General features: G+C 39.4%; 4 protein-coding genes across 9 annotated transcripts; 3 read left to right on the top strand and 1 right to left on the bottom strand.

Annotated features, from left to right (window-relative positions):
- Window positions 1-242: 242 nt before the first annotated feature.
- LOC106420535 (60S ribosomal protein L7a-2-like) lies at window positions 243-1694 on the top strand. The gene is made up of 5 exons (XM_013861384.3): window positions 243-323; window positions 576-617; window positions 689-1189; window positions 1268-1360; window positions 1441-1694. Exons 1-5 carry the CDS (start codon window positions 321-323, stop codon window positions 1570-1572), a joined length of 771 nt encoding a protein of 256 aa, XP_013716838.1. The 5' UTR covers window positions 243-320; the 3' UTR covers window positions 1573-1694.
- Window positions 1695-2001: 307 nt separating this feature from the next.
- LOC106420299 (caffeoylshikimate esterase) lies at window positions 2002-5020 on the top strand. The gene is made up of 7 exons (XM_013861157.3): window positions 2002-2309; window positions 2395-2485; window positions 2602-2634; window positions 3792-3938; window positions 4034-4164; window positions 4266-4403; window positions 4482-5020. The coding sequence occupies exons 1-7, from the start codon at window positions 2280-2282 to the stop codon at window positions 4923-4925; spliced, it is 1014 nt and encodes a 337-aa protein (XP_013716611.2). The 5' UTR covers window positions 2002-2279; the 3' UTR covers window positions 4926-5020.
- A 325-nt stretch (window positions 5021-5345) lies between these two features.
- On the top strand, window positions 5346-6739 carry LOC106420510 (small nuclear ribonucleoprotein Sm D2-like). 6 transcript variants are annotated; one of them, XR_007316620.1, is made up of 6 exons: window positions 5346-5434; window positions 5563-5585; window positions 5670-5694; window positions 6088-6270; window positions 6370-6610; window positions 6687-6739. XR_007316620.1 is itself a non-coding variant. In XM_013861353.3 (5 exons), the coding sequence occupies exons 2-5, from the start codon at window positions 5581-5583 to the stop codon at window positions 6484-6486; spliced, it is 330 nt and encodes a 109-aa protein (XP_013716807.1). In that variant the 5' UTR covers window positions 5346-5434; window positions 5563-5580; the 3' UTR covers window positions 6487-6684. The 6 variants fall into 6 exon arrangements, 5 of the variants coding, with proteins under 5 accessions (XP_013716807.1, XP_013716808.1, XP_048597344.1 ...); XM_013861353.3 differs by lacking the exon at window positions 6687-6739 and having other exon boundaries at window positions 6370-6684; XM_013861354.3 differs by lacking the exon at window positions 6687-6739 and having other exon boundaries at window positions 5349-5434; window positions 6091-6270; window positions 6370-6684.
- Window positions 6740-6777: 38 nt separating this feature from the next.
- On the bottom strand, window positions 6778-10104 carry LOC106420509 (UDP-glucuronic acid decarboxylase 2). The gene is made up of 7 exons (XM_013861352.3): window positions 9229-10104; window positions 8985-9132; window positions 8300-8379; window positions 8083-8166; window positions 7896-7970; window positions 7331-7423; window positions 6778-7258 (listed from the first exon to the last, which is right to left on the bottom strand). Exons 1-7 carry the CDS (start codon window positions 9856-9858, stop codon window positions 7019-7021), a joined length of 1350 nt encoding a protein of 449 aa, XP_013716806.2. The 5' UTR covers window positions 9859-10104; the 3' UTR covers window positions 6778-7018.
- Between the last annotated feature and the right edge of the window lie 115 nt (window positions 10105-10219).

The following is a 10219-nucleotide window of genomic DNA, read 5'->3' as shown; positions in this document are numbered from 1 at the left end:
AATGATATTTTTTAGATAAAAAATAATTTTCTTAATAAGTGTGTACTAACCATAACATCTTACATTTAATAGGGGGAGTATTAAATTTGTTTAAAACTAAAAAAGAAATGAAAAGAAAAATTCACAAAAAAATTATATGTTTGGTCCAGAAAATTATTTTTGCCCCACCCAAAAATGAAAAAAAAAAAAAAAAGTACGTGGCCAAAAATGTAATTATCACAGAAGTCGCTCAGTCCTTTATATATATATAAAGAATGTGTTAACACCAAACCCTAAATTGGAGTCTTTCTTTGCCACTCTCCGCCGTCCCCTCTGTAGCAATGGTATGTCGACTTGAGCTTCGTTTTTTTCTCTCTGTTGTTTATGTACCACTCGATCATGTTAGCTCTTAACCAATCTGCAATGGTCTTTAGATTCTTAAAGTAGCTCGAAACCAACATAAAATGATTACATTAGGATTCTAGCTTTGTTTGGTTTTGTCTTGTGGAATCCATCGAGCTAGTTGTTTCTTATAGGTCTTATGTATTTGATTCTGATGCTTACCTCCGTTTGTTTGATGTGTTTCTGATTGGTAGGCACCCAAGAAGGGAGTGAAAGTTGTTGCCAAGAAAAAAACGGTAATCCTCTAATTGCTTTCTACTATTGTGCACTACTCTCTCTTATTCAATTTTTTTTTTTGTTTTATCAGGAGAAGGTTACGAACCCGTTGTTTGAGAGAAGGCCAAAGCAATTCGGTATCGGTGGAGCTCTCCCTCCTAAGAAGGACTTGACTCGTTACATCAAATGGCCCAAGTCCATCCGTCTCCAAAGGCAGAAGCGTATCCTCAAGCAGAGGCTCAAGGTCCCTCCTGCTTTGAACCAGTTCACCAAGACTCTTGACAAGAACCTCGCGACCCAGCTTTTCAAGCTTCTTATGAAGTACAGGCCTGAGGACAAGGCTGCAAAGAAGGATCGTCTTTTGAAAAAGGCCCAAGCCGAGGCTGAGGGAAAGCCTTCTGAATCCAAGAAGCCCATTGTTGTCAAGTATGGGCTCAACCACGTGACTTACTTGATCGAGCAGAACAAGGCGCAGCTTGTTGTCATTGCTCACGATGTTGACCCCATTGAGCTTGTCGTCTGGTTACCGGCTCTTTGTAGGAAGATGGAAGTGCCTTACTGCATTGTTAAAGGCAAATCTCGTCTTGGAACGGTATTATAGAGATTCGCCTCTCAATGCATTTTCACTCTTGGCCTTGATTTGATGATCATTTCTCGCATCTACTTGCAGGTTGTTCACCAGAAGACCGCTGCTTGCTTGTGCTTGACCACTGTCAAGAACGAGGATAAGCTCGAGTTCAGCAAAATCCTTGAAGCTATCAAGGTACTAAAACTCAACTTCAGTTGTGGAACAGTTTGTACTATACTGTATCTTTTAACGTGTTCTTTTTGTGGGTTGAGTAGGCAAACTTCAACGACAAGTACGAGGAGTACAGGAAGAAGTGGGGAGGAGGCATAATGGGATCCAAGTCTCAAGCCAAGACCAAAGCTAAGGAGAGGGTTCTTGCCAAGGAGGCTGCCCAGAGAATGAACTAAGCTGAAACTTAATGATTGACGGTGGTTTTGTTTTAGCGATTTCATGGAATGTTTTGAAATTTTATGCTCTTACTATCAATGTTGCATACTTGAGGATATTATTATTGCAGTTTTGTTATACATTCCGCTTTCTATTTATTTACGTTGCTATCCTTTTTTGCGACTTAAAACCATGAATTAAAACCATAACATGGCCCGATAAATATAAGTTGTAACTCTAGTCTCGGAAATGGACTAGCTACCTGTTGAACGTGGAGCTTGTTATTAAAAAGGTAAGTGATGAAAGGATTTTTTCATAAGTTGAATCATTTAGGATGTAATGGTTGATTGATTTGATATTTTGTGGTACCAACTACCAATGATTGAATGAGTGGGCTTCTGTTTCACAAATAGAGTTCAAACACACATCTGATATCTTCCAGAAAACTAAAAGCCCAAAACGAGAAGACAGAGGACTCTTCTGAATGATGGCTAAGCCACAAATCTTAGTGTGTTTTTTTCTCTAAATTATTTCCCACTAGAAATTTAGAAAGAAAAAAAGAGATGAGATCATCAATCACTACAAAATAGATATAACCGCCTTTCCAATCTTCCGTCCAGCTCTCTTCTCTCTCTCATAAACGCAAAGAGCTCGTTTTCTCTCTCTCTCCACCGCAAAAAATTAATTGAAGAATATTTCAAAGCATATATATATATATACAAGGATCATGACGAAGTTAAAGTTTGATTACGAGGAGGTCTCTCTCACAGTCTCTCTGTTTCAGGACACATCAAACGACTTTTTACTTTTTTGACAGTTTCGTGTTTTTATTTACTAAACAGGAATACATAAGAAACTCGAGAGGCGTCGAGTTGTTTGCCTGCAGATGGGTTCCATCTTCTTCTCCCAGAGCTCTCATCTTCCTCTGCCATGGTAACATCTTCTTCTTTTTCTCCCTGTTCATCGAATAATCTGTTTTAGAAATTTTAGTTGATTCATTCAAAATAATAAAATAAAATAAAATAAAATAAGCTTTGGTCAACGTGCAGGCTACGGAATGGAATGCAGCGGCTTCATGAGTGGTATTTAATTATCATCCTCTACTCTCTTTTAATGCTCCTCTGCCACGCGATACATAGTATATATCCTCTTTTCGACCAAACCAAAAAAAAAATCTTCGTCTATATTCGACTCAACCATTTAATCGTCCATATTCGTCTATAATCTGCATGGTTGCGTGTTTGTTACACTTTACTTGCATTTTAGATCAAATTTGGGTTTTGTAGCATCGACCATATGTCTGCATATCCGATTTCTAGTGGCGTATCATTTGCGTTACTTGTTTTGATATTTATAAAACAAATTTTATTCAGCAAGAAAAAAAGCAAAGACAAAACAGAATTGGTTTTATCGTATCAAAGTGGGTGTTTTTTTTTTTAAAAAAAGAAGATAATATAGATAACAGAAGAATATGTTAGTTGCACAATTATGCTCATATTCTGATTATTGCACTTTTGTCTGCTTCATGACTTATGATTTAGTCTTCGTTATTCATCTACATTCTCCACGTGTTTCCTTGACCATTCACATCTAGTGGCTCTTTTGTTTGTTATCCCTTTAATTTCTGGGAAACGTTAACGCTTATCCTTATCTTCAAAAAAATATATTTGTTTTTCCTTTTGATTTGGCTCTATTTTATCTAAATGCCGGTGTGTGACCGATTTTTATGGAGGTAATATGGCCAATAAAGACTTTATCAATAGTATTAGTTTAGTTAGAGATTATGGAGGTATGGTCATGGTGTCTCCAATAATACTATCAACGTGATCGTGTGTACCTAACTATAAAAGTGATAACTTGTTGGCAAGAAAGAGTATATGATAGAGTCCCCACGGATTTAAACATTTGCTTCTGTTTCTCCCTTCCTTTTTACAACGAGGAACTCGTGACCGGCCTTAATTGATTGTCTTGTTTATAAAAAAAAAAGAGTATATGTTCCTTGAATCTGCCAAAATTCAAGTTTGATTTACAAAACTAAAATAATTACTTCTTTCTACCAAAATAGGGGTGTTGAGCAGGCATTTCTCGTCATCTACGGTTAGATATAAAGACAACACATTAATCACTATAGCTTATAATGAATAAAATATGCATATGAAGACAAAACCGTAGTAATTAGACATGAGTTCAATTCTTCCGAAAAAGGTTGGTCAATGAACGTTGTTTATTTTTGAATTAGAATGCGGGATACGACTGGCTTCAGCAGGATATGCGGTATTTGGAATGGATTACGAAGGTCATGGTCGGTCCAAAGGAGCTCGTTGTTATATTAAGAAGTTTGGTGACATAGTAAACGACTGCTACGATTATTACACCTCAATCTCTGGTACCTGGAAAATATATTTATTATTTGCATCATCTCTGCTACCAATCTCTATCCACATAACTAGCTACTAACACTTGATTTTTGGTTGCTTAAAGCGCAAGAAAAGTACAGAGAAAAGGGCAGGTTCTTGTATGGAGAATCAATGGGAGGTGCGGTTGCTTTGTTGCTTCACAAGAAAGATCCTTCTTTCTGGAATGGTGCCCTTCTCGTCGCTCCAATGTGTAAGGTAAGTTTGTCACGTTTCTTCTATAACCAAGTTGATACACAAATCCAATTAATTACAAACAAGACTTGTTAGCATTGACCTAGTCTAGTTTGTGTGAGCAGATATCAGAGAAGGTGAAACCACATCCAGTAGTGATTAATCTACTAACGAGAGTTGAAGAGATCATACCAAAGTGGAAGATCGTGCCCACCAAAGATGTTATCGATGCTGCCTTCAAAGATCCGGTCAAGCGAGAAGAGGTAATATTCAAAACCTAAACCGAATTACTTGCGACCAAAGTTAATGCCCTAAATAAAACTTGGTCCCTAAAATGTTAGATAAGGAACAACAAGCTGATATATCAAGACAAACCAAGACTCAAAACCGCACTTGAGATGCTCCGAACGAGCATGAACCTCGAAGACACTCTCCACGAGATCACGTTACCTTTCTTTGTTCTCCACGGTGAAGCAGACACAGTGACCGATCCAGAGATTAGCAAAGCTCTGTTCGAGAAAGCGAGCACACGTGACAAAACTATAAAACTTTATCCAGGGATGTGGCATGGGTTGACTTCTGGTGAGCCTGACGCCAACGTTGACCTCGTTTTTGCTGACATCATTAATTGGCTTGATGTTCGTACCGGCGACGCCACTTCACTCACTGCAAATGTTGAAAAGGTCGCTTGTAACGTTCAAGGGGAACCTAAAGGAGAACAGGCTAGTCTCTTTGGTGGGTTAAATGGTGGTGGACGCCGTGTGGTCCATCGATCTTCTATGTAATAAACTAAACAGAGAATAATCTGTTGCATCAGGTTTTTTTTTTTGTCCTCTCGACACTTGTTCTTATTAGGACGCTATTTTATCATTACCAAACATAATTCTTTGGGTAAGAAAAAACAAATGTGTATACGTACTCCCTCTCTTTTATTTTATCTTATCTGTCGATTAATATATCATTTTATTTAATAATGTTAGTGAGATAAAAGTCTTTGACAACAAAATTGATGATTAAATGTATTTAAAACATAAAACAACACTTAAAATGAAATAAATTTAAATGTAAAACAATTAATTAAATTACATTAAATTCTTGTCTTAGATGAGCTATCTTTTAGTTTAGCACTCATCTTTGGGTTTTACTTAATAGTTTAATATATAGTTAGGCCCATGGGCCTTAAATAGAGACTTTTTAAACGCCATGATACTCGAGTGTTGACTCCTTTCTCCTCATTCTTCTCTTCTTCTTCCGGTGAGATATTTGGAAAACCGAAGGCGCGATTTAGCTAGAGGTAAAACCCTAATTGCTTCGATCTGCTTTTCTATCGAATATCTCAATTCTTTATTGATTCAATCGTTTCCCCCACTCGAATCCTCTGCAGGTTTCAACCCCTTTTATTCGGATAATTTTGTCGAGCAGAGTTTGCTTCAAGCCAACATGAGGTAAGGGTTCCTCGCTTCGCTTAGCTTCGTCTTCGATTTGAAATTGCTTTCTAACACTCTGTTTTTGGTTTCTGTCTTTCGCAGTAGGCCAATGGAAGAAGATACCAACGTAAGTTTGAATCTCTTTCACTGATTTCTCCATCTCTTTATAGCTATAGTCTTGCGTTTTAGGGCTTGAGCTAATTGATTAGCTATGATTTAGTTCTCTACTGATTCGTACTCTTAGCACCCCATCACTGATTCTCTATTTGCTTATAAATCATATGGTTCTGTTTCTTGTAAAGGTTACGCTAGCAAGCAGATACACTGTTCTGAGAATTGTCATCTCTAGAGTTTCTTTCTGGCTGTTTGAATGTTAGTGGTTTTGATTCTCTTCTACTTGATGGATGTTATTAAGAAGGCAGTCTTGTATAGAATGCGTTACTGATTGGTACTCGTTTTACATTCTCCTTGAATGTTGATATCATTAGTACTTATATACTTTCTATATACACTTTATTAGCAGGGAAAGACCGAAGAGGAGGAGTTCAACACCGGACCCCTTTCTGTTCTGATGATGAGTGTTAAGAACAACACTCAGGTCTTGATCAACTGCCGCAACAACAGGAAACTCCTTGGCCGTGTTAGGGCTTTCGACAGGCACTGCAACATGGTTCTTGAAAATGTCAGAGAAATGTGGACTGAGGTATTCTTTTTTGCATCTATTTTTTTCTATATGTAAACCGAGTTATATAGACATCTTTTCGTTTCTTACATGGGAGGTGGTTATCTATGGTGTCTTTAGGTACCTAAAACTGGAAAAGGAAAGAAGAAAGCTCTCCCCGTCAACAGAGATCGCTTCATCAGCAAGATGTTTCTTCGTGGTGACTCCGTCATCATCGTCCTTAGGAATCCCAAGTAAGAGAGAGAGAGAGAGAGAGATGTCTGCTCGTACTGTTTTCTTCATATGATAACTCTTACTTGTTGCATCAACGGAGATACATCTTTGATCACGAGTCTTTAACTCTAGTGTTCCCTTGTATTTTTCACTTGTGTTCTGTCGTGTCTCTTATGACTAAGACGCAGCGTTGAATAGGTGCAAACTTAACTTTGTGATTGAGATGACTGCTCGTAGGTTGCTCTTTATATGATAATTTTCGCAGCTTCTCGGCAAATCTTTATTGTTGCACCAAGCAGAGAGAACATATATCTATGATTATAAGTAGATACCACTAATCTTTGTAATTGCAAAACACAAAAGGGGTTTTCTTAAACTGTAGTGAGGTCCATGAATAAGTAGTAAAGGTACCAAACTCTACGTTACACGAATATAATATCATAATAGAAAACTCAAAAACAAAATAAAATTTAAGTAAAAAAGCTCTCTTCCCTCCAAATCGTAGCTGCAAGCAGTCCAACTCGCAATGGCTGCTGCTACTTGCATCTGCGTGTGCTCAAGCTGAGGTTGTTTTGGTGATGGTTGTAGCCATGGAGGAGCCTTCCTTCTGGTCACCAAATACACGTTGACGGAAGTCTTTGACCATGAGAGGGAGTCCCTGACGAAGAGACACCTTTGGTTCCCAACCTAAAAGCTCTTTGGCCTTTGTGATGTCAGGCTTTCTCTTGTGAGGGTCATCTTCTGTGTTTGGTCTGAACTCTATGTTTGCGTTTGGATCAATCGTCTCTTGAACCACCTGCAACCAAAACTCAAAGACATCAGAATCTGGGGTTTTAATGTAAAGAAATTAAAAAAAATAGAAAGAGACCTTAGCGAGCTCGAGCATGGTGAATTCACCAGGGTTACCCAGGTTAAATGGCCCGACATGTTCTCCTTCCATCAATCTCATCAGACCTTCGACCTTTATGCACCACACAAACACAAAATCAGACTCAGTAATACAAAACTAAACAGCTGAAAAAATTAACCAGGACAAAGGGGCAATAAAGTTCAGACTACCCCATTTAGTCCTTTGTCACATGATATTTATATCTCTCATTCAAAAGATTGCAAAAGTGGGGACCGTTTTGATGTCTGTCAGAGATTTGGGTCTCATGTTTTAAAGCCTTTGTTGTTAGATCCCACAACACAGTTCACTAGTCTCTTACAATAACATGTGAGCTCACTCACAAATTAACTTCCCCTGTTTTTTTCCTCTCTAAGTAACTTTCTCTGTTTTTATCTCTCTCTAGTTAGCTTTTTATTTCCCCTCTTCCCACATGAAAGTAAGAATAAATCTTAACTTGGACCACAGAGTAAAAGATATTGTGCTGGCAATTTGTAGTACTATACTGAATCGTTCTTTTAAGGGAGAAAAAAGGAGAAGGCCTTACCAGGTCAGAAACAAACTGGAAACTTCGTGTCTGCTTCCCATCACCATAAACAGTCAAAGGTTCTTTCCTTAGTGCCTGTTCAATTATTTACCAATTGTGAGACCATCATTACTCTAATGATCCACTAAACCATTCTTTAATAATATACTGTTATGCCACTAGATTATTATTATCATTATATACTAACCTGCGCAACGAAGTTGCTGACAACACGCCCATCATCAATACACATTCTTGGACCATAGGTGTTGAAGATCCTAGCAATCCTGACCTGCGATAACAATCAACAAAGCAGACTCAAAGTTAGTCACTGAAAACGCTCTAGATTTTTCTCTCCGATTACTACTAGACATAAACATAACTTAAGGGGGGAAAATGAAGAAACGAATTAAAGATAAAGAAACCTCAACGTTGGCTCCACGGTGATAGTCCATGGCAAGCGTCTCTGCCGTACGCTTTCCTTCGTCGTAGCAACTACGGACACCTGTTTCAGACCATTACAACCACAGTCAGTCATTAACCAAAAGCACAAGGAACATGATTAACAGCCAAGAACACAGTAATTAAAGAGCCGATGACGGCAGCAAAGAAAAGTAAACAGAGGGTAGACACGTGTCGTTAAAGTAACCGTGTCGGTAAAAAGAAGAAAAATCATTTAAAAGCTTTCGAAATTGAAAGCAGGTTATTGAATGAATATGTAAGGCTAGAAGTTAATGTGGAGGAGGCTGCGTCTAAGGTAGAGACACGTATCGAAGCCGCACGATCAGAAAGACCCGTTTTTCACGGTTCAATAGGTTTGACCGTACTTAAAATGGGGTCTAGTCGTCTAGATCTGAAAAGAAAAGCACGTGAGGCGCACCATAAAACACCTGTTTTTTTCAACTCTCTCTCTCTCCCTAACGTGCGCATTTTCCGACACGGTGAAAGAAAGAAAAATTCAAAAGCCACAAAAGACAGAGACGCTCAAAACGTCGTCGTGTACACGTTACTGTGGAATACGTTTTCAGATTCCGACAACCAGTGAATGAACAAACAAAACAGAGCACGCTATTAAAAAAAAACTTAAAAGGATAATTAGGAAGAGATTACCGATGGGATTAACGTTGCCCCAGTAAGTTTCAACCTGAGGATGCTGGAGAGGATCACCGTAAACCTCACTGGTACTCGTCAGAAGAAACCTAGCACCGACTCTCTTCGCCAAACCAAGCATGTTCAACGTTCCGACCACATTGGTCTTGTACACTCGAGAGTCAAGGAACACAACAAACCAAAACATTCCAACTCCAAAAACATAATTACATAAAAAAATAAAAAAAAAAATAGAAAAGGATATGATAGTCTTGACGGGGTTGAACTTGTAATGAACAGGTGAGGCAGGGCACGCCAAATGATAGATCTGATCAACCTCTAGGAGAATCGGCTCGACGACGTCGTGTCGTATGAGTTCAAAGTTAGGGTTACCGAAGTGATGCATCACGTTCTCTTTACGCCCCGTGAAGAAATTGTCAACGACGATCACCGTGTCTCCCCTCGCCATCAACCGATCCACCAGATGCGATCCCACGAAACCGGCACCGCCGGTTACCACCACTCGCAGCCCTTTGCGTTTCAGCCCCAGCGGGATTTTCCCGCCGGTTGCTCCCATCCGGTTCAGGTACTCGAGGCTGGGCTTCCTCTGGGCCTGGAAGGCCGGGAGGCCCGGAACGTGCGACTCCTCCTCGGATCTCATTCCGTAGCCGGAGAAGGGATCCGAGTAAGGGGAGGATTGTGTGGAGCGTGGGAAGATTGTGAAAACGACCGTCGCGATCGCAATGCCGACGAGGACGAAGAGGAGCCTCTGTTCGCGGAGCATGTAACGCATCGGACGTGCCACGGAGAACCACGGTTTGATCGGTTTCGGGTAGTACGCATCCGATGCTGGTTGGTCCGCCTCGTGTCGCCGGTTTATCAGCTCGCTCGCCATCTCTCGCTTCTGTTTTTTTTTATCTCCGAGTCGAACTCGCCGGGAACTGAGTCGACTTTGAACGAGAGTGAAAAGCGAATCGGTCTTGTGTTGTATTTAAGTAGCGGATGCGTTACGGATCAAGGCTAATTGTTCACTCTTATTACGATAATACCCTTACGATTAGTAAACGATGATTAGAATGGGTAATTTGTTTATTTTTTCTTGGACTTTCCTTCAATATCGGACATTAATAATAGTGTTGCTTACTCCATTATTTGCAGCAATATAATACTATGGTGTTACGATATTTCTAAAACGCAAATTGTAGATATTAATGTTGATTAATGATGTGATAGGCTCGTTAGGTATGCTAATGTCA

Source organism: Brassica napus, chromosome A9 (genome assembly GCF_020379485.1).
Source record: "Brassica napus cultivar Da-Ae chromosome A9, Da-Ae, whole genome shotgun sequence".
Classification (NCBI taxonomy): Eukaryota; Viridiplantae; Streptophyta; class Magnoliopsida; order Brassicales; family Brassicaceae; genus Brassica; species Brassica napus.
This window is presented reverse-complemented; position numbering and strand designations above follow the sequence as displayed.